Source organism: Pelmatolapia mariae, linkage group LG14, assembly GCF_036321145.2.
Source record: "Pelmatolapia mariae isolate MD_Pm_ZW linkage group LG14, Pm_UMD_F_2, whole genome shotgun sequence".
Taxonomy (NCBI): domain Eukaryota; kingdom Metazoa; phylum Chordata; class Actinopteri; order Cichliformes; family Cichlidae; genus Pelmatolapia; species Pelmatolapia mariae.
Genome location: NC_086239.1, coordinates 11091556 through 11115858, shown reverse-complemented (window position 1 = coordinate 11115858; position 24303 = coordinate 11091556). Strand labels below are relative to the sequence as shown.

At 40.3% G+C, this 24303-nt stretch overlaps 1 protein-coding gene across 3 annotated transcripts in view; it reads left to right on the top strand.

Moving 5' to 3' along the window:
• The window catches only part of igsf11 (immunoglobulin superfamily member 11), a 116467-nt gene that overhangs the window by 33977 nt on the left and 58187 nt on the right, over positions 1–24303 (top strand). For 2 of the 3 annotated variants that reach the window (XM_063492947.1, XM_063492948.1), the window contains exon 2: positions 1018–1047. In XM_063492947.1, the coding sequence (XP_063349017.1) occupies positions 1018–1047 (30 nt within the window). Of the gene's footprint in view, positions 1–1017; positions 1048–19976; positions 20059–24303 lie in introns of all 3 variants that reach the window. The other variant, XM_063492949.1, reaches the window with a different exon arrangement.

Below are 24303 nucleotides of genomic sequence, written 5' to 3'. Positions count from 1 at the left end.
CTTTAAGCGAAGGTAAGGATCTCAGACACTCACTGCAGCTTAGCAGATCGTGTCAATCCAGCACCGGACCGTTTCACTGAGACGGCAGATGCAGCGGGCATCTGTTTGCACGTTGTACATACCGACTGGATGACAGGCTTCTTCCATCAGCTTCAGAACAGAAAGCAGTAATTGGGGGCACGGTGATTGCAGGGAATGTGTTGTTTCACTGGCGCAGTTGGTGGATACAAATTGGCATTTTGAGGTGTATAAAAACTGAATCCATAATAGGTTTAAGAATTAAGAAGTCTTTAACTTTAACAGTCCTTTAACGAAAATCAATGATCAACAAAATCAACAGCGGTTCAATGGGATGATGAACTTAGTAACAATGATATTAGCGGTCTGTCAAGTGCAATTGCGCTCACCTTCAATTTCCAGGTGGAATTGAAGAGCAGCTCATTATCTTCTGAGAAGATGATGCAAAAATAAACTTTTTGATTTGCGGTTTGATTGCCAGCATGTTCTCAGTTCTTTGGAAAGGAAGTTCTTTTAAATGTGTGTGTTGCAGCAGGGAACACGTGACATTGCGTTTATCACATGCAAATGTTTTTTTTTTTGTAGATATGCATCCATGCTCAATAATTACTTTATGCATACTGCCGGGGAAGGATTTAATTAACTGCCCCCCCATGTCAGGGTAGATAATTAGCCAATAACACACATGCACAAACACACACTTTCTCTCTTATGCACACAAAGATTAAGTCACAATATTTGAGACTTGAATGCATTGGCTTACTTGCTGCCACAGGAACCTAAAGTCTTGAGTAGCAGTTGCAGGGATATCAAGAAAAGATGCAAGAAGCAACTGAGCATGGCGCAGGTTCTGTCTGCCTGCAGAGAGATGCTAATGTTGATTTCTCTGTTTCATCAGTGTGGTGGTGCACTGTGTGATTAGCTCAGCTACACTAATGCTCACTCGCAAAACACAACAGTAATTATGCCTTCTTTATTGTCTTTTTTCTCTCTCCGCAGGTTCAAGGTTTGATCTACACACAGGAAAAGGTAAAAAAAAAAAGCTCAACTTATTTCCAGATCTCTGTCTTTGCTCTTTTATTCCCTTCCTGCACACAGGGGGAGACAGGATGATTAGCAAGCATTAGTCTGTATCTCTGTTTGTGTGTTTTCAGGTTTTGTATGTGTGTGGATGGATATAACCGAATTATTTGGGAGATTTGTGGACTAGTTTGCCTTTGTTTTCATTGCACACACACAGACACACACACACACACACACACACAGACACGCACATGCACGCACATAGCTCAGCAGGCTGTTGTCCTAATCACGGTGAACATAAAATGTGGATTAGTGGCGGTCTTATGGTATCAGTCATAATCACACACAAACAAATGCTCCAGCACATAGGCACCTGAAAGCAGCGCGTTTTAGGTCTTCACGTCATTGCCGATCACCCGTTTCAGTTTCTAAATATAATTCTGTTAAGTTTCTTGAAAGGCCCGATTCTGTGACACTCAACAGGACATTTCTCCCAAGTGATTTCTCTAAACGCGTGAGCATAACTGAACATCAGCATTTTATCTGTCCTCAGAGTCATTGTGTTGTTTATGAAGACAAATATAGCCATTTTTGGATTTTGCTATCCAGGCAGTATTTGATCATTATCGTGATGGTGCACCTACAGCTCTTTTTGGTCTATTTCTGGCAGATGGAGTCTGTAACGGTTTATGTCTGTGGCCTTCCCTCTGTAGATCACAGAGTATTTTAGTCCAGAATAATCCCCACCATCTGCTATCTCCTCTACTACATTTTAGTGCTCACTATCTCTCTGTCTATCCGTCACTCTTTCCTATTGCTTTTCTGCTTTCTGTTTTTTCTTTCAGTATTTCTCTGTGATCTCTCCCAGCTTTTTTTTTTAAAAAAATGTCATGACCCTCTTCCTCTCACATTCGGCCTTTCAATCTCAGCCATGTCCCAATCCGACTGCTCCTTCTTTCTCGTGGGTTTTTAATTTTCTAGCTTATTGGTTTTGAGTTTTCCAGTTAGTTATTTTTATATTATAGCTCTATATTTTGTATTTGTTGTCATTCAGGCTTTTGTTATTATGTGGTTAAGTCAGTGTTCATCATCACTAGCTGGTTCCTTCTCTCGTGTCTAGTTGCCTGTGTTAGTTATTGGTGTCTCTCTGTGAAGTCAGTCTTGTCTTCATGTTAATTTGTATGCCTGTCATGTCTCTGTGTTGTCTATCATGTCTGTTTATGAATGTCAAGTTTGCTGTCACTCTCTCGTGCACTCTCTTCCTCTGTCTCTCTCTCTCTCGTCCCTTGCTCTTTAGCTTTCTCTCCCTGTCTTTCAGCTCTGTCTGCCATGTGCGTGCTTTTGTCTTCCCACATCAAGTTGTGTGTCTTCATGAGTGTTTCTCTCCAGTCCCTGTGTCAAGCCCACATGTCTAAGTGTGCTACTTCCTGTTTTACTTTGATAGTCTTCTGCCTCGCCTGTATCATGTTCAGTTTTGCTTCCATAGTCTCGATTTAAAGTTAACCTCGATTTGTGTCAGTTTGTTCCTACCTGTGGCCTGTTCCCTTGGTCTCCTGTGCGTATATATTGTGTGAGTTTGTGTGCCAACCTTCTAGCTGTGTGCTCTGAGTGTCTGTGTTTCTTGAGCCGAGTAGTTCCCCGTTTCAGTTGAAGTTGAGTTTTTTGTATCTTGCGTTTTTGAGAGAGTTCAGCTCCAAAGCTGTTTTGTCCTTACCTTTGTGATTTTTGGAGTCCTGTGTTTGAGTCCTAACCTGGCTGCCACACAGCTGATTAAAACATTTTTTTTCTATGCATACTGTTTTTCCTCACTTGTTTCTTGTGCTTCCTGTTAGCATCGCTTTACATCTGTCTTGTTCTTTCTGGATGTGTCCACTCCTTTGCTTTCCCTTATTTATCCCTGTCTCTGGCCACACACACACGCCCAGTCCGTCCATGCTACACAGGCAGTTAAATCTTAATCTGGGCTTGCATGAAAAAATGCATCCTCTAGTTTGTAACTGAAAAGTCCTAAAAATCCACTCTATTAGAAATGTAAAGAACTACATTTATTTCCTCATTATGTTTGTTGGTCGCTGTAAGTCAAGAGGTTAAGTGGGTTGGGAAGGTTGGTGGTTCAATCCCTGGCTACTTTTGTCTACATGCCAAATATCCTTGGGCAAGATATTAACCCCAAGTTGCTCTCCGATGCATCTATCAGAGTGTGAATGTGTGTGAATGTTAGATAAAAAGCACTTAAACATAGAAAAAGCACTTCTATGACTGGGTGTGAATAGGTGAATGAAGTATGTTCTATTAAATTCTTTGAGTGCTCTGGGAGAGTAGATAAGTACCATAAAAGAATCAGTCTATTCCCCATTTATTCCAGCAAAACATCTCTGAAGGTTACAATCATCATTTGTATATCCATTGAAATTATTTACGAAGGCTTTTCCTAACTTCTTCATAACTACACGTCCATGCTCCCTTTAAGCCAACTTTTTCTTCTTCTGTTCTCTGTCCCTGGCCTGGTTCTGTAAAAAGAAAAGGAAAAAATAACAACATTTAAAATTACCACTGAATTAAAATTGAAATTCTCAAATCTGTTAGGGTGCCTGAATCTACTCCACAGTATGAGAGTGCAGGGCACTCAAAGCAAGCAAGCAACGTTCTGCAACAACAATGATTATAGCAGGGTATTTGTATTCAGTAAATATACCCTCATTTCCTGCTTTTTGTGGGACATACCAGTGAACTTAGTCATTCAATAATACAGTAGGCTATATAAAACAGTGTTATTTATATATGTCTTTGTTAAAAGGTGCATATGGGTGTTCAGGTAGCAAATTAAAATGTCATCCTCTTATTTCCTTTTTCTTATTTCCTACTGCAGAGTTGCTTGTGGCAAACTGGGACTTGAGTTTGTCTGTCTTCAAAGAGAAAGTAGTCCCTTTTGCAACTGAAGGGCAGAACGTTTTGGTAAATGTTCTCTGTTTACAGTTACAATCGCTTTCTTCAGTTTCACTCCTGCTTGGCGAGTAGTTTGTAGACAAGTTGGCATCTTGCATGAAAACCCCTGGAGACAGCAGTAACCTGCTAGTGATCAAAGCAATCGCACAGAGGTTTTCAGTCCAGCATCACACACAGCAGGGACTACTAACAACTGGCAGTAACCTCCAGCAACCACTTGCCAACCAGTGGCCTGAGGTTACCAGGGGGTCGCTGACCATTCTCTAGGCCTGTGTGAATTTCTTAATTACTGCCAACAACCTCCAGTAACCACTCCCCAATTGGTTGGAGAATACACATTTGGTTGTCAGATAATTCTTCAACAGTTTCTATACTTGTGTGACTGGGGCCTAAAATAGCATAAACAAACACGCTTGGATTGTACTGTTCACTTTTACTTTAACCTTAAGCAAAGAAAAGCAAGTTTAACCAAGCTGTTTTGGTCAACCTCCAAAAACTGCAGAGTACTGCAGAGCAAAGCGGTGGATACAATTTTGAATCAGATGGAGCAGGTTGGTGACACTGCTGTGTTTACAGCCAGAGCTGCGACTGTATTAAGGAAATCCCCTCATGTCGATGACAAACAGATGCAGTAACTGCTGGAAACTAAGCATTTAAAGCAGATTGACCAGATTATAACAATCAAGCAAAGACTGTGGCGATATCTTTGAACACTCCAACAATACAGACCCACTCTACCATACCTGAGAAACAGATCAGACAGTGTCAAGGTGATGAGATGAAATACTTCTTTTGTGATTTTAATATGTCTAAACATGTTCGTTGAATTAAACATGAGGGATATTAGATGTTTTAAGGTTAGAGAAAGAGACCTCACTGAAACCACAATGGTAAAAAAAAAGAATCTACTCACTTGAAAAATCTAATATGAAATGTGGAAGACTCTCGTCTTCCTCTACAAGCACCACTAACATGCCCAGGGAAAAGGCACTTGACTCTCAGCTACTCCACTTCCATTGTTCTGTGGCAAATGGTACATGACTACTGTAGAAATCCTCAAGTGTGTACAACCACATCCCTTTTCCCTCTCTGCTCCCTTCTCCCTGACTGAGGCTCTAAGTGAGACTGAGCTCTTTGTCAAATTATACAGCTGAGAACATGACAACAACATTTCACTTAGCGCACCGACACGAGCCTTTGTGACACTCAGGATCTCTACAGAGAGAAATTCAGTGTGCTGTAATGCAGAGAGCAGAGTACACGGTTTAGGCTCCTTGATATATTCGCATAATAGTGTGCTGCGTGTGTCTCGCAAACAGCAGCGATTACAACGGAGGCAACCGAAATACACACAGGTATGACATCAGCGTTGGTGGCTTGGTTGTCAGCCATGTACAGCACATCTCTGTACCAGCACACAGCTGGATTAACAATGCCTTGAATGGATTAGTGGGAGTTTGTGTGTGTGTGTTTGTGTGTGTGAAAGTGAGAGAGTCAGACTGAATGATAAAACATGATGGTGACTCCTGTGTCAAGTGGGTATTTGACAAAGCCGGATACCTTAAACAGATACTGATAATACCCCGAGATCATCGTATTTTGGCTCGACTGTTAATGACATCACAAAACCATGCCCTCCACTTGTACACGCAAGCTCACACACAAACACACACACGCACGAACACACACAGCGTGCAAAGCAAATCATATCTTCGTCATCTGACCTAAATCCATTAGTACTAGGAGTCACAACCTCTTCCTCCCATTCCTCTGCCTCAATTTCCTGCTTTTCTGCTTCATCCTCTCTCATTTTTTCCCCTTTTGTGGCCCTTTACCTGGCCGAACAGCCGAATTGGACATACAGGTGTTTTACCTGTATGTCCAATTTTACCTGTATGTCCAGTCTTCATGCTACTCAGACTGACACATTTATCAATTTTTACCATTCTGCAGTGATAAGATTCAGGCACAGAGCTTAATATGTGATGGTAAATATAACTCTCTTGAATATATTTGTCTTTTAAAGCATATGAAAAACCGTTTGTGTGTATGCGTGTGTGCTTGCATATGGGTGTACATAACAGGATTGCCAGCTGGGCCATTTATGCTAAACTGCAAGTGTCTCTGCTGCTGTAAATTGCTTTGGATTGCTGTTAATAGCTACTTTTGCCTTTTGCCTGTGAGACCAATATTAAAATCTGCCATGATGTCATTCTTCTGTTGCCCTTTCATCCTCACTGCTGCAATATGTTTCTTGGATTACTGGATTTGAACGTCGCATAGTGCTCTAAGAATGTCAGTAATGAATATAAGGCGTTCAAGCTGCTTGACTATTCAAAACGCTCCTAATTGAAATGCTGAAAAGACGGCTCTGGCTAATCAGCTTAGAGATGTAGTCCACAGCTGACAGATAATAAAGAGGATCTTGGTGCTGAAGAGTCTATTACCACCCCTGTAATGAGAGTTCATATAATATCAGTCGAGGACAATGGAGGAACGGGGAAGTTGGGAGCGAGTGGGAGGCTGGGAGAAGTATAGGATTGCGGGAAGAATGAAGAGGTGGCTCCCATTGTTCAAATTTAAAAGATGTAATTCAGGCAACAAGGAGATATGATCGGGGATCTCAAACTGAGTGCGGGCACATGTCAGCACTAATGACCAATGGACTGAAGGAAAAGAAAATAACTTGTGAACCTCTTTTTTTTTGCATGTGACAATGCGAAAAAAGGATAGTGTGGGTGAAGTTCTTAAATTTGACCCAGTGTCTGTCAAAAGACTAAAAGCCATGGCCTCCTGTTTACAGTTTGTTTAAAAAAAACAAAAAGGCAAAACACCAAATGGAACAACTTTTCTCCTTTTCTAGCCTTCAAACCTTTCTAACCTTCTTAACCTTCAAAATAAAACAGGAAGTAACTGAAAAAAGGACAAAGAACGAACAACTCAGATCAACCAAAAGACACAGAAGGAGCAGGCATGGAAAAGAAAATCTTTGAGCAGTGTCAGAGCAAAGCTGTAAGGATTACAACAGAAACCATAAATCCCACACAAAGACGATGCTAGTCGCTCAAGAAACAGGGCTTTATAAAAACATTTGGGCTCAACATTGTTAACAATTTGTTGGTGAGCATTCGGGAGCACTGAGCAGCTAAAAAAAGTCCCAGATGTTTCCCTCAGAAGTTTTGGACACTACTACAGCAGAGTTAAAAGCAGGTAATTATTGTTGTGTTTTAGCAGGTTGCCAAGAAAATGAATGCGACTGAAAAGAAATGTCAGCTTCCCAAGTGCTTCCAAAGAAGTGATGGGATTTTTTTTCCAATCACACAGTTTTATATCTGGGCATAGCTAAATATAGACACCTTGAAATGCATGCTCACAATGTGTTTTATTTCTGTTTGACTTACAGGACAAAATCACCTTACTGATACGAAAATTTTGACTAAATTCTGATCAAATGTAGAGTGGGGTCACATTAACAAGCCATTAAAATTTGTCTTGCATCCACCAAGGTCTTCAACGTCAACATATAAAAAGTACCACATAAAGATTTAAAATATTGTATCGCATTTGAACTCTGACCCCAACAGATCAATCTGAAGGTCAAAGTGATAATTATTCTATGTAAATCAATTTAAAGCTGTTTCTTACTGCCATTGTTTGTATTGACAAACTATCCTATATTATATAGGCATATACTATATAATATATGTGATGTATAACGGAATTCTAAATATAACATTACCGTGGGCCTCTGACTCTTATAGTTTGGATCCATAGCTTGTCACATTTGAGTTCCGACCTCAGTTTTATATTTTACTTCTGCCTTTCTTTCACGTTGGCTCCAAAACACGTTATTTGTATGTCTTGAACCTTCTTGAATTCCATTTAAAAAGCACAAAGAAAACAACACGAATGAATACAAAACAGGATACTACTCCGTTAAATATAAATACTACCCAGAGACTGTGCCGCCTTGGTGGAGGTTTGCTCTCTCGGTGTGCTTCATGTTTTCCATTTATTTTCTTTGTTGTTTTTTTTCTTAAGATGGTTGCTGTATGTATTCTCAACAAGATCACCGAGTGACCTCCTATTGACATTTCTAGTCCAGTGTGGCTAACATGAACTAATGTTATAGGTGGAACTCCATAGAAACTACTATAGGTTTCTTTAATCTCACAGCTATAACAACAAGAGGTTATCATGACAAAGAGTTTGATAGTACAAGCTCTAGTAAGTAACTGTTTATAACTGCTGACTCTTCTGCACTGCACCTTGTTTCTGATCTGCTCTCTTCTGGGGATTTAGGGATACAAGTTGTCAGTCATTCTCTCTCATACATACTCTTTCTGCCCCTCTGACCTCTTCTTTCCACACGTACATGTAATCAAATTTTGTAAAGCCAGTGTTTATGAGACCGACAGAGGTCAGGGCTGCGCAGTATGAGTGGAACGACATGGCTATCTGTCCAAGCAAATCACTACTGTACCGAAAAAGAGCTGCTACCACAATGTGACTTGAAACTATAACCGAGTCACAATCCCCCCCCTACTTCTTACCTTCCAGATGCCACTTCTGAAGAATGTGTTTTGTAATCCTGTTAAAGTTGAAAGTTGAAACACATACCAATTTGAATTAACACTTCATGCCTATTAATTACTGAGAGGCCTGCATGTGATCAGATGTCCACTTTAAACAAACCTGTCCTTGTACCGTCTCATAGTTGGCATCACACAGTAGCTTCAAGTAACATTGTTGCCACATACTTTTGCCATCTTTGCCCTCAGTGTTCTGCAGCACATTACCATTCAGAGGTACAATTTGCAGTTTTGAGACTGCATCTTGGGGAAAAAGGAAAAATAATGTTTTAAGTAGTGGATTTTATACTTTTGTAGGTGCAAAGGTGGACGCATTGCCCTCTCATCCTCAGAGGAAAGCACACGAGTCATCGTTGAACATCTTGTATAAAGAGGAACAAAATGTCAGACTCACCACAGAAATAAACTGTGGGTGGAGATATTTGGATGGATTAATGTATTAGTATTTCCAATAATCAACGTGAGCCGTCTTTGCTCTGCCCTCCAGGGGGCCAGCTGCATACTTTCCTCTCTCCTTGTGTGAAGCAGGCAGATGCCAGCCACAGGACTGGGAGAAAGAGGGCACTGCTCATTAACGCCAGCAGCACAGAGATTAATCATCACACCTTTAAGTATCCGCGAACGGCGGGATATAAACTGTGAGTTGGGTTCAGAGGGTAGCGGCAATTTGATAGGAACTTAACGTTAAATAGGCCATGACAAAGTCAGTAAAACCATGTCTGTAACTTTGACAAGGTTACTGAATGCTGTGAATATTTTACTGTGTGCTGAAACCTGAGTTGGTACTTGGATGGGAAACCTGGAATCTTAAAGCACACGCTCTTTCTATACATCTTTTTCTATGAGGGAATTTGCACTCTTTAGTGAGGTTTGTTCTGATCAGGTGTTGCACTCCTATGTTGGGGCATGTTGCGCATGCAAAGTGGGGGGGGACACCCGAGGTCAAGCCCTATGGTTCAGGCAGTGGCTAGTGTCAGGTGGCTAATTTAGAACGTGTTGTGTCAGAGTAATAGGAGCTGAGAGGAAACCCCTGATACATATCAAACACACACACACAGACTGCTCGCCTCTCTGACTCACTGGCTAACTGAATGTTTACTGGCATTGAAAACTTGACAATTTGCCTCAGTGGAGCAATTGTAAGCAAATCATCATGTAATTGTAAGTAAATGAAGAAACAATATTTGAGAAAATAGTGGAGAGCGAGGGGGCTCTGTTAGGACAGGCAGCAGATGGAGAGGAAATCTGGTGAGTTCGGAGATGTATGTGTGGGGGGAGCTGCAAGGGGGTATCGGGGGTTGGGGTGGGGTTAAAAGTTTTTTCTGGGATTGACAGAGGGAGATAGGCAAGGAGCATAAAAAGAGGGAGAGAGGAAAGAGGAAGAGCAGCTGTCCTTAGATATCAGTCTCAGAGGGCTCAATCACGGGACATCTTTTTAACTTTCTTAACCTTGGCATTTGGACGTCAAGAGCAGTGCAAAGATATGAAGACAGCTTCCTAAAATAAAATAGTGGTGGAGAATGTCCTCCATCATCTGCCTTATTCTAAGTGAATACCTCAGTGAAGTATATGGATATGAAATTCACACGCGAGATTAAGATTCTAAGTTTTAGAAATGCTGCTCGGTCTTGCGCTGCAGACACTTAGGGGGTTTCATATCCCAGGGGACCCATTAAAAACTGATTACTGTGTAATTTAAGAAATACAAAGCTGGCCAGAGGGAGATGAGCCCGTTTTTTATATCGATTGACCTTTTGGAAATGAGAAGGTTTTTGTGTGCCAGAAGCAGAGGCCTTGAGCCAGGAAAGCAATATGATCCATACTCCTACCACCTGGAGTGGTTGTCATAATCACGGGTGCCACGGTGAGGAATCGGCTGCAGTACGTATTGATTTCTGCTCTCGATTGTAGTTTTGGCACACAGGGTGAGGACTACATCACCACGCTGTAGCACTGTAGCCCCAGTGGGACACGTGGAAAAGACCTGTGGCCTATTCATCTTCTCCTGACTCAGTGTTAGTGCTTTGGTTTCTTGTCCTTGCCAACCTCCGTCTGGCTGTGTTTCAGCTTGTCCTAATATTGTGTTATATATGTGAGGAAGACTGATATCTAATGCGCACAAATAGCTCGCCGCCCCATCAATTACGAGGCTATTTGTTTTTGTGGTATGATTTAGGCCACGTTGTCGTGTTCATGCATTATGCAGAAAAATATTGCACTCTTCGCTGTGGGAGAAAAGCAATAAATGTCCTGCTATCATTCTGTTATTCTGGGAAAATTAAAGGACAGTTATGCAGTTGCTGGGCTCTTGCTGATGGAGAACATTGCTTTCTAGTTATTATTATTATTATTATTATTTTTTAAATCTGGAGAGATGGCATGTTACAGTGTCATTATCAAAGCCAGATATATAGATGAAATATTCTGTTTTAAACCAAGCAGCACAACCCCCTTTTTGAATATCAATGAGAATAACTGAATATTGAGGTAAAGTCTTTTTTATGTACTCATCTGCTTGGCTGTCATAGCTGAACTCATCTCCTACAGAAGAACTCATTACTCAGCATGGCAGCTTTCTTGTTTCAGTTTTTTTTAAGGTGAAGGCCACTGGAATAATATTTTATTTACACCTCTGTGAATTATTTAGTGGAAGTGTTTCTAGATGGAGCTAGCTAGCTAACTGTCTACTGTCTATGAATGCTTCAGTTAGTCTAATGATCCCGCTCTTTCCCTCATGTGCTGGTGTGTGCCTGCAGGCCACACCGTAGCTAGCTACTCATCAGTGTGAGGATTCTTTCTCAGCAAAAAGTTGCTGCTTTAGCTGGCACAGAGCAATGAGATTCGGCCTCCCAATCCTCTCGCCGATGTTCCAGATTCGTCTCCCCCAGGTGTGCGAATGCAGTGTATGTGCAACCGCACGCGTGTGCATGCACATGCACATCGGGCGCTTGTGTTTGCGCCTTTACCCTCGTGTGTCCTGCTGTCTTTCCATGAAATCTGCTTCCTTCTTTCTTTTTTTGCAGAGTAATCCCTCCCTGCATTTTCTTTAATCTTACCAACCCTTCCCCTGGTTCATTCTACCGCTGTTTGCTGCTGCCTTTTTATCCCACCTCATGTCTTTTTCTCACTCCCACCATCCCTTTGCTTCTATTTTATCCACTCCTACATGTGTGCTTTGAAGTGACCACATGGTGAACCTTATCAAAAGGAGCTCCATAAGGGCCCCTCAGCTTTTTCCCAGGGGTGTTTTCTTGAGTGTTTTTTTGCGTGTGCATGTGTATGTGTGTACGTGGTTGTGAACAATATTCAACTCTTCTTGTCTCTGTATGTCTCTGTCAGGGAGTCTAACCTGTCAGGACTGACAGGACGTTCAAACAATATCCGCTTCAGATATGTGACTCTAGGCTACAGCAGTGTTGCAGATTGAGAGGAAATGAAGTTTTTTTGCAGTGTAGGATGGGAATCAGCGGAACTCTTTTGAAGCTAAACTGTTAGATGTATAGTTTCCCTTTTTACTTTCTCTCTTGTAGTTGGGAGAGTTGAACTATCCGAATTGGACTTGGGCCAGCTACAACTGGGTCTCCAAAAACAGCAGTCATCAGTCGCTCGGTGCAAGCGCCTTCTTTCCTCCAACATGCACACTAACGCACACGCATACACACAGGCCCTCCTAATTCTCTTCTCTCCAAGCCTTCAAGATTCCCTTCTTACTTCCTCTGATCTTCTGAACATCAATCCCTCATTCCTCAAAGCAAAAACGAGGGGAAGGGAGACGACAAAAATGAGATGACAGATTACCTACTATATATAGAGCCAGTCCTATGCAGCTTCCCTTATTCATCTTCTCCCTGCACCCTCAAGACATCGGATACACCTTTTGGGTTGTGACTGCCAATGCAAATAGACTCTCTCTCCCCATTTACAGAGCTCAAATTCAATGGCCTGAGCAGCGTGATTTTTGTAAATGGTGCCGGACCTCATGGTGAGAGTGCGCTAGCAGGAGAATGAACACGCTGACAGATTCACATTCACTCTGACAGCTGGGATTGTTTCTGTAATGGCAAATCCCAGTTTTGAAATATATAAATGGAAAAAAAAACATGGATTAGTGTTTAGTCAAATTTCCCTGCTGGGACAATAGTTGTGCTTGAGGATGTTTGCTAATCTTAGTGTTCATAGACTCTGTATCACGATTATATATGAATATAGAAAGAGTGGCCCACAGTGCATTAGCTGCTGTTCAGTACTGTCCAATCATTCCTATAAACTGTCATGTGGCAGATTTACGATTATCTGTGGGCAATATTGTAAAGCATGGATTATAACTACAGTGAAAGGTCGCAGATAATCTCACAGTTCCTTTTTGTTTTGTCATTCTCAGCGTTTTGTGCTTTCTCTGCTATCTTCTATCTAGGATTTACACTGAATAGTATTGGAAAAACTGCATTTGATCTTTTTCTTATTGCATCCATTCCAGCATCTTTTTTTTATTCCTTGGTGTTCACATGCTTGAACTACAAGCTTGGCTGGTTTTTAACTGTCATAATCAGTTTTGACAGAGGTAGAGAAAAATCTGACAAACTTAATTAATGTAATGATTCAGGTTTCCATTTTGTTAAATGTTGCCTTACATGAATCTTTAAGGGTTACTGAGCATGTGTGGAGTTTTTTTTGTTTTTTGATTTTTTAATATATCATCCGCTAAAAAGAAAAAAAGTGTCTATGTGCTCAGCTCAAATAATTCACTGAAGCATGCTTATTTGATATCCTAATTCATTTGTAGTGATTGTCTTAACTCCATTCAGTACTGGAAATTGAAGATTTTTTTTAGTTAATGCAGACTGATATATTAAAACATCCTTATTGTATAATAGCATTTTTTAGTATTTGATACACTTAATGTAAAAAAGTTGGCTTTATATTAAAAATGCAAACAAACAAATGGAAACAAATAGGTTTACCCAGAGGCTTCTTTGGGTTTTCTAAATGCAATCTTTATTTCAGTGAATTACAGTGTGACAGTAACCACTCAGACATTTGCATACAAACCTCAATGTATATTCATTCATTTGAAAAACACACCCCATCTTTCCTGCACTCTGTCTTCGTCTTTCACACTTTCATCTTCTGTTGTCCTCATCACCATATCATCAGCATATTGCCGCGTTGTTCCTCTACTTCTGTCAGTGTAAAGTATCACTCTTCCTTCACAACACCTTTACTTTAATCTTCACAGGAGAGAGGCGAGGAGCGGGAATGAGAGAAGGAAAGGGGTAAAGATGCAAAATCTCTCTTGGGATATCATTTATTTTATTGCTTATGTTTACATTGTACCAATAAGGTCTTGCTCTACATCAGTCAAACCTGTCTACCTTGTTAGGCATGAATAAAGATTATATTTCCAGTTGGACTGGAGCCTTCTCTCTTCTACTTCTCGTGTCTTTGCCAGTATTTTTTTTTTGTTGTTGCTTTTTTCTAGTTTAAATGCAAAAATATGTGCCAGTAAAGGTGGGAAGAGACAAATTGGTGCCATGAAGCTATTCCTTTTCGTGCTGAGAGGAGAAGGAGAGCTCTGTTAGCCTAGCTGACATTCCACTTAATTTGATTCATTACTGCGTGGTGACGCTATTGTTGCCACATGCAGGGAACTGGGCCAGTTGTAGGGCTTTGAACTATCCTGATGGAGAATGGGTCAACTAACACCATATGATAAAATATGAGTCAAACCAAAGTGGTGCAGCTTTTTCCAAGCCACAGACGGAATTGCAAATTGCCTTTACTAGAATATTTGTGAACAAATCGTAAAAGGAAATTGGGAAATGTTATCAGCGATTCAGTTCAACAAGAATGAAACCAAACAGGTTCATAAAAGTTGAACTCGGCCCACAGTAGAGAGTCGTGTTGTGATGTGCAGTTCATTGGTTTGGCAGTCAGACTTTATGTGGCGCCCCTTTAAAACAGCTTGGGTTGTATCCTGAAGCGTTACATTTTAAAGGACAGGTCTTATTTTATTGTTGAAAATGTGAAATAAATGCATTTTTAAAGGTTTTTTAAGGGCTAGTCATTTTCCAAAGCAGCTTTTTATGCAGCTGTTGTTTAGATAGAAATCGATTTGTTGGGAAGCATTTTCAGCGATGGATTCATACACGTGATGCCCTAGTCAAGTATTTCAGCTAGCAGAGTATTGGAGTATGTATTTAACCCTTTTTTTGTCTAAAGTAGACATATGAGGAGTGAGATTTGGCCACACAGACAACGCTATTTTTGATAAATGGTTATGACGTGATACTAAAATTTCTTACATTCTCTGAAGTAATTTGAAAACAGTTATGGGGACTTTTCAGATTTCCAGTTTTACATGTCAGACAATATGTTCAATGGGAGATGTCAGAGCAGCGCTGTGATATTACTGACATATGAATGGACTCAGATGGAGAGCAAAGCACAATCTGTCTGTGTGACTTGCTGTTGTACAGTATGACTCATGCAGTATGCATACAGTATGGACAGCTGGCCGCTGAGTAGTTCTGGCTACTGTTTGCTCGTACGGTTTGTAGTTCATACATAGAGCTGGGCGATAGAACGATAACGATATGTATTGGGAAATAACTTTTTCTCGATAGAAAAATTAAACTATTGCGATAGGCCTCATCTCTCTTGTCCTCTTAAAAAAAACCAAAAAAAACCAGCCAATCCAAATTAAGTAGCGCAGAGCCGAACCAATCACAGCCGCAGCGTCACGTCACGTGACTTGTTACGTACAGCACAAGTGCCAAGGCGCACATGTGTATTTGTTTTTGCAGCCGGGCTGCCCAGGTAATGAAGGAAATGAGTTTGCCGACTAGAGAAAAATCAACTGAGAGCGTGAGCGAAGGTTACCGAAGAAAAAAACGATGATGGTTCCAATGCCGGAGAGCTTGTCGAACGGAAGGGCCATAGAAGTTCCGTAGTGTGAAGGTATTTCGGCTATTTCAAGTCTGACAAAAAACAGAGTAGCGCGCACTGTAAATTGTGCCGAAAGCAAGTCTGGAAATACAATAAACCGGTGCATGCTCAATCTCTGACTGAAAGCGCTAATTCGTCATTCGGCTTTTGTCAGACTAAAGTAACTGTTAAAACTGTTTGAAAAGCTAAGCTATACAACAAGGAGAGATTGATTCCCTTTTAGTTCTCAGTTTATTTGATACTGACAAAAGTTAGTCAATTTTGTCTGTTCTTCTGTAAAATGAACTAAGATTTATTTTTAGAATTAAAATTTTGTTTCTAAGTGGAATTGACAATTTAGTAGTCTGTTTTGTTTGTTCTATTTTGAAACTTAAACGCTTTAGCGGCTGCGTTTTGTGTAGTTTGCAATATTTGCCTTTGTTTATCTGAAACTGAAGTCTCATGTTCCTTAAGTACATCTACCCTGTTGAACTTATTATGGGAAATAAATATTTAAATCAAAACAAGCTGCAGATTATTTCACATTTTACTCGTGAGAAATGGCACATTTAAATCTTACAAATATAGTTATTTGGCTTATATCGTGATATATATCGTTATCGCCTGAAATGAAAAAAACATATCGTGATATGAAAAAATCTTATATCGCCCAGCTCTATTCATACATAAGGAGTGATTAATCATTCATGTAAATGTGAAATACTGTGTATGTTGAGAAACACTCTTAGATGTAGTATAGATATGATGTGGTCAGAATGGTGTTTCTTTTAATATGTAACAGGAAAAATGAAATCTATCCACATTCTTACTGTAAATGTCCTGGAGACGCATGCTATTTTGTATGCTTTGCAAGTCTCTAGTTATTCAGTGAGCTGTAGGGAGTGGCTGCTTACTGGGAGCAACACATCACAGGGGTTCCCGTAGCCACAGATATGTGTGATTTTATCCATGTAAAATAAACATAACGTGGATCGTATTAGCATACCGAATATGAAGCTGCTCTTGGCTCTTTCTGATATCTGGAAAAAACATGCATTTAAATGAGAAATTATTCCAATTGTTACCCTGAGCAGATGAAAATTATTACTGTCCTCATGGACTACTTACAGTACATGCAACAACAGTAATTGTTAATATCTATATATCTAGATTCTCTCTCTGCATTAATTCTTACTGACAAATGTTTTAAGGGGGTCTATAAAGATCGGGGCTTTGTTTTTTCAAAGCAATTCATTTTCTGCCATCAACATCTGAAAGACTTTGTTTTTCATTACTGATGCTTTTTTTCCTTAATGAATTCTACACAATGGGAAGCTCCTAGTCAAAAGACAGAGCATCAATTAAAACAAAGAGATATTTGCATTTGACCTCCAGCGGTTCTGCTCAAAAACTGAGTTGGGTAAAAATGTATCCAGTGTGATCTATTTATTTTCAACCCTTCAAAAGCACTACCACTCGATGTTGTGGTGTTTGTCGGTGCATGACTCTTCAGGGTATCTTCAAGGTTTTTCAGTTTGGCATCGTCTGCTGCGCATCTTCATCCTAATACACGGGAGTGTAGAATGAAAAGATCATTAGGCGGAAAAGCTGCCCAGGGCCTCTGGATGGATCTAAAACCTACTTTAACTTGGAGAAAGATCTTTTTGATTGGCGTGCAAAGACTATATTCATTCATCACGCCTCGCTTTCACACACCGCCACAAGTGATTTTAAACCAAGCTATCCACCAACTTCATCTCCCAAGCCCCAGCTTTCCTCTGCTATAAATCATCATCTAGCCACAGGCTGCTGGGCGCTGAGCAAGGTGACACTCCACCCTGCTACACCACCACCTGAAGTGGGAAGTAGAGGAGAGAGAGAGAAAGAGGAAAAAAAGGGGGGGAAGGAGAAAAAGGGGGAGGCCATAGGTTGAGAACAGGGGTGCAAGATAAGGAGCAAGACGGAGAAAGAGAGAGCGAGTATCTTGCTAGGCTGTCGCAGTGGGAGAGAAATCTTTGATGTCAACTCTATTAGTGTTTGGCGTGTACAGACACAGCTCAGGCTTGAGTGAAACCCACGGTGCTTCATAGTACCTCCAAAAAGTCAATCCTGGCTGGTAATTCAGACACCATACCGCTTAGAAATGTGCCGTTACTAGGCTGCTTAGAGTGCAGTGCAAAACATTAGACACATAGAGATTTAGATTCTTAGTCATCACGCAGTGCCATTCGAAAAGGCATCTCGCTGATCCTAAATTAACTCTTCAGCATGGCATTCATGAAGAACTGTCTTCAGTGACAAGATGAGTTCTGCAACAGATGGTACGTCTGCCACAGAGAACTCATCCCAACCTACTACCACTCATACCTGCCAAGTGTCTTGAAAAACTGTGTAGAAGTGAAACTAACAGAATATATATGAAAGGTGGTCCCACCAAAACCTACTGCATTATACAGCTTTATAGCTTTTATAGCATTAGTACTGAAAATGTCCTCAGGTCAGTTTTAGTGTTTTAGCCTTTTCAACATGGAGAGCAAATAGTTCATTTTAACTCAATTAATCGATGCTTGTGAGTTTTAGTTTCCAGGGTTTTTGACAGGCTGTGAAACACTGTGATGTTTTTTATAGTCAGTCTATATTTGCAAAGTTACTAGAAATAGTTTAAACACATAGTTTTGGTGAGTTTAGATGAGACAAATGATGATTCATGTCTGTATACCAGCGTTAGCTTGCAATTAGTTTAGCTTAGACTAAACTTCTTTTGTATAGCACATTAAAACACATTTAAAATAGCTTTCCAGTTAAGGAAAAGCTATTAGGGTTGGGGATTTAATTAAAAAATGATTCAAAATTTTGCCCTCATAGTGAATCAGGGGCACCAACAGGGCAAGATTTGTATTTGCGACTGAATTTTGGTCCAGTCACCACCACATACAGAATGAAGACTTTGGAAAAGTGCCACAAGCCTGGCAAAACTGAACAATGAGATTAATGTCGCACTGTTCTGTTATGTGTTTTCACATTCCTGAACACACCAATGATTTCTTTCTAAACTACTTCATGTTTTACATTTGAATGAGAATGAAAAGGTGAGAAAAAGCACTGTCGTAGGTGGCGTGTCTGTGTGTATAACCTACTGTATTGGCACTCAAGCAGTGTGATGAGCACATCAGTTACACAGGAGGCCTGTGGATTTAACTGTGAGCCACTGGAGCGTGATGACTGCACTGTATGTGCTTGTGTGCGTTGTGTCTGCACAGGTTTATCCTTTTACTGCAGCACGTCTTTGATTAGATTATGGGTTTGTAAATGAGGAGGTTTATTCTTCAAGACATTCACTTATGAGTAGCAGCTCTTTATTTGTCTCTACCACAACAATGCCACTGATTTATACTGCCTTCATTAATTAGCTCTTAAATGTAATGAGCTCATCCAAGTGGGAACAGGAGGTTATGGCAGCAGCTGAAAAGTGAGTTTGCTCACCTTACCTCAACCGCAGTGGATCTTATTTCATGCAAAATGGTAAAGACAGAAAATCAAATCTAATTATAGCAATCATCAACTGAGGTTCATTGATCCATGTGTGTTTGGAGTCGGGAAAGCACTGCTGCCACCATGTTCGGTAATCAGTCTGGCCTCGATTGCTTGCGTCACATTCAAACGCAGATGTAGCCATGTTTTATGTCGCCACTGAAATGAAGCAGGCAGACTGGATATAATGGTATGAGATTGACCCAGCATGCACACCGAAAGAGGGTCAATACCACCACAGTTTTATTTCCCAGTTTATGAAAGAGAAGCAGAGTTGAAGGGAAGTTAGCTATTTGTCAGCCCTCAATGGTAACGATGCCGCCCTTGCAGTGTAATGAGAGGCACAGCAGGGCGGAGAATGGAGAGGCAACGCGGGTTGCTCCTCCAGTTGCTTGTTTCATATACGGTGATAATGGCTGGTGGATGCCGCAGGACTGAGGGGTGTCAGCAATTTTGTAATATTTATAGTCTCCGTAGCTAGATCAACAAGATTGTCAATATGTTTTCTTCTTACAAATAACAAACGAGGCCACTTACTCAGTAGATATAGACATGTATGGATTACATGGAGTTCCCACAAACACAAAAGCACCATAGTAGGAACACCCTTTATTAGAGATTCTACTCCTCAATATCTTAAAGGGTTGTTGCTTACTTACTTTCTTAAATCAATTTACTTAAAGTTGGAGACTCAGTGAAATAGTATTATTATTATTTTTTTAATTTTAACTATACGATAACTCTTGCAACGTTAGCTGGGCAGTTTTTTAATTTTAGCCATATTAATGGCTGAAGCTGGTGCCGTGATTAGTTCCCTGAGGGGGGAGGAATTAAAGTAGCTCCTCTGAGGAAGTTCGACCACAAAGCTTCTGTAAATCAAATGCAAATGCCTCTGTGCTGATTGCTAAGGTTCTTTTTTTTCTTTTTCTTTTTTCGATCAAGGGAGGAAAGAAAGAGAGCCACGGCCCCCCTCCCTGCCGCAGCACCTCTCTGACACAGACTAACGCAGACACACAGACGGCATGTGAGCAGTGATTTCCTCATGTCAGCTACAGATGGCTTGAGCCATCCTAGATTAATGGAGACGCTGGGAGAGGAAAAAGCCCAAAAAAAAAAAAGTGTTTGACACGAAATAAAATGACGCAAAACTCCCGATTTTAGTTGATTGTTGTTCTTCTATAAACACATTATGAAAAGTGCTGGACGGGGTTAATTTACGTCAAAATGTGTGTGTATGAATGTGTCCACTGGTACGAATAGTACTGGAGATCGACGTGAATGCAGGGGTCTGTTGTGCTTGTTTGCCTGCCTGTTCTGCATCACCTCGTACACCAGTTTGTTCTCAAACATCACTTAACAAGGACTAGTGGAATTACAACCAAGTCCTTATTTGCCCTCAACTGTAACTGACTTGGTAATAAAAGACAAAATAGGTCCAGGGCTGCATTACAGGCTTTCCATAGCACGTTTTCTCACTCACAGAACCTCAGTTAGATGCAAAAAGAGAGCTTTGCTGCAGTGTGGCCATGCTACCTAACACACGCACACATACACACAAAGACATAAACACACGCAGTTGTCTCTCTGGCTTCAGGCAGTTCTTCTGCTTGGTTTGCTGTGCTTGTCCTCTTGTTGGCGAAATGGCTCTGGGTAACCTCTCTAGTTCACACTATCATAGCATCACTTAACTATCCCTCTGGTTAGACTGCCATCCTCTATTGTTCAGTTGTAAGACTGCTTGAATTTGGCTCATTGTAACCTTATTTGGACTAAATAACAATAACTTATTCGACACATATAGCTTTACAGATCTGTTTCCAGTACGTGAACACACTGGATGATTATTCTCACATTTACTTTGTTTTCTTCACCAAGTGGATCACACTTACTTTATAACTGTGAACCGCTCAGGCTAATAACGAGTATTTTTTAATATCTAATAAAAGGCCCGATGATGAAGCTTAATAATTTCCGCAGAGTCTGCATCTCGGCGTTGTGCTGAATATTCTCGGGTTTATATTGAATCCATATATCCTGAGCGCAGGCATAATACCCAGATGCTGGAGTCTATTTGTAGCCGGGCCCTTACTGGGCTCCCACAGCAGAGTTGGAAAGTGCATTACAGGAAGTAAAACAGTGGAAGCTGAAGCGTAGTGTAAATTATTATAAAGAACCAACTTCAAAGGGTAGGTCTCACATATTAGATTGCCAATGGAGTGAAATAGGTTGAGAGAAATCATTTCAGCTTGTTCATGGATGTTACTGTTGTTATTTTTGCTCTCTTTTTTGCCTGTAGCCTGGAGAGCTGTAGCAGGGACTTCAAACCCACTGTATGCAGTATACAGTATTTCATGGGTTGGTGGAAGCAGAGTCGGTTGTGGGCTTCTTGTCTTCAGTAATTTGTGAACTAATCAGGCATGTCCGTAATAGAGTTTTAAATTTAGAAGAGGTCTTCTCCTGAATATATAAGATCTGTTTTGCATAATTTTACTTTGGCAAAACATAGTACCACAACATAGTACCTGGAATGGTGTTGTGTGAAAACTTAGTCTTTCTGAGATTTTCTTACTTTACATTTTCACGTCTATTACAAAATGAAACCTCTGGAAAATATACAGTGTTGTGCCGCTGAAGTTAGAACAAGGGGACTAATCTCACTGACCAGCTTTCAATGCTTTTTTGGCTCTGATAAAACATTAACAAAGAGCTCTTGTTTAGTTGTTCTTTGTTGGAGACTTTCCTCTGAGTTTGCAGCGTCAGGGTGAGCAGCAGAATGTATGAGTTAATGCAAGGCACAAAACAGCACAACTGCCATTAATTGCAATGAAACATGATCGATGAGGATCTAAGGCAGAGAACACCGTGTACATTTCTTTCCTTCAGACAGGCGAGCTGTGACACAGAGTCAGAGTTTAACACTTACAGTTTCAATAGCAATTTGTTTCACAGCAGCTGTGAAAAGCTCAGGTCGAGTCCAGAGCTCGATCACAGCTATCAGGATATAATATAAAAGACTTTTTCCTGAAGTTAAATGATTATTTTTTACTGTAATGTCGAGTTTTTAACGTCAGAGATTTTTCCATTTCAGACTCTCACAGCAGGCTTTTTGCAGGAGTGACATTTTGGTACCAATTGTTGTGTTCCCATAACTACATGAAGGCAGGAATGTGATCTGTTTCCTCATTAAAGAAACTAGGAAAATTCATCTGGAGGTGAAACCAAAGCTAAATTTATTTCACCTTAACCTGTAATTCCACATGACTTTTCAGTCTTATCAGATACACAGTTAGTGTAGTGGTACAGTATGGTTAATGATTTGTTTGGGGTATTATTGTGTTATATTACTTAAATGATGGCCGTTTCTTTCTTCATCCAGATTATTATTAAGTTGAATTGATATTAGAAATGTATTAAAATTAGTGTTAAAACATATCAGCACACTTTATTTGTTTATCATCAACATTTTCTTTTCTCTTGCCTGTATTTGACATTTTGGTATTGAGGTTATTGAAATATACTAGAAAGAAATTAAATTGATTTACTCGAAAAAGCTAAAATTTTAATTGTATTACTGACTACATTTTGAATCAGGGTAGTAATAATGAAGTGCCCCTCAGGGACATCTACTCTGGCAGACTCCAGTGGAAAGCCAGTAGTATAGTCCACAAGCCCTCTCACACTGGACACTCTCACCCCTCCCATCTGGAAAAGACAACAGGTCACTCATGTCAAAAACAAACAGTCTCAATAACAGCTTCTACCCACAGTCTTCCCCTCACCTCCTCATTGAAGCACTGATGATCCAGCCCCACTTTTAGCTGTACAGAGTAGGTCTCTATACACTCCACTGACTGATTTTGCACTATATTTTATATATTTATATATATATATATATATATTTCTCTCCATATTTCTCCATTGTTTACATATATATTGTGTCGCTAAATTGAATAGCTTCTAAACTATTTTTCATTGTGCAACAGTGACAATACAAATGATATTGTCTTACTTTAATTGTATAGGACTATGTATTTACCACTTGTAACCACTTGAACCCAGACTCTTCCTAATGTTCATAGAACCACAAGTAAAAGCTGGGGTATAGATTTTAAAGCCTCAGTATTTAGCATTTTGGCTAGTGCAATGCTGTTTTTGAGGGTTTTGTTTGTTTGTTTGTTTTTTAACCAGAAATGACCATATCCTACCAACCACACTCAAGAGGTTTGATTGGTCTGCTACCAAGGCTAGTTTGGATTGCAAACTGAATTCACATATCTGCAAATTAATTCTAAGAAACAGACTAGAAAAACGTGACGCACAGAATTCTTAGATTAAAAAAGTTATTCGCACATCAAGCAATTCTCATCAAACATGCTTTAAATGCACCACAAACACTGTCAAGTGGTCCCGTGTGGTCTATGTAGCTGAGTTAGAGCCTAGCAGACAGCTAGCAAAGCCACTGTCAGCACACCTGTAACAAAGCAGCACATCTGTAAGATCAAACTGTAAACCTTAATGCACTGTAACCAGGTGAGTTATAAACAAATAAATATAAAAACATGAGCTCAGGATTCACCTACTTTTTCATTTATCCCCTGCCATAATGTACTTACATAATATTGTACAATCATAAAAAATGAAAGTCCCAATGAATGTCGTGGCTGTCAGCTGACGGTGACTCTTCCTGGTGACATGGTGGTTTTTCCCCTTTCCTGCTGGATGTCCTGTGGCCAGTGTGGCTTTACAGGTTGTAACCTAACCCAGCTGTTCACTGGCTCTGTGGTAGTCCACGTGGGTTTGTGTACAGTGTGTGTGTTTATGTGTGTGTGTGTGCAGACCTGGCTGGGCAGCCTTCTGCTCTGTCCTTCTCTCGTGCACAGTGTGATGTTGAGTCCATGGTGGGTTTTCCACCTCACTGACCCGTTCACATCACACCTGACCACTTCTTTGCAGCCACCTCATGTCTTACCTACTAGGGCAGGGCAATGTGGCCAAAAATATTTATTACGATATATATGAGGAAATTTGCGATAAAGATATAACTGACGATATACTTGATGCAAGAAAAAATACTTTACAACTCCACAACTTTATTAGTGCAAAAAACCCCAATCAATTTATTTTCAATTAAACAAGCAGCTGTTTTTTTTATGTGCATTAAAGCTATATAAAAATTTAACAGTGCAAATGCAAATTCCTTGCTGACAGTTTAACCAAAAGGCATTTCCAGTGTATAATATCCACAAAAGTTAAAAAGAGGTGCTTTGCA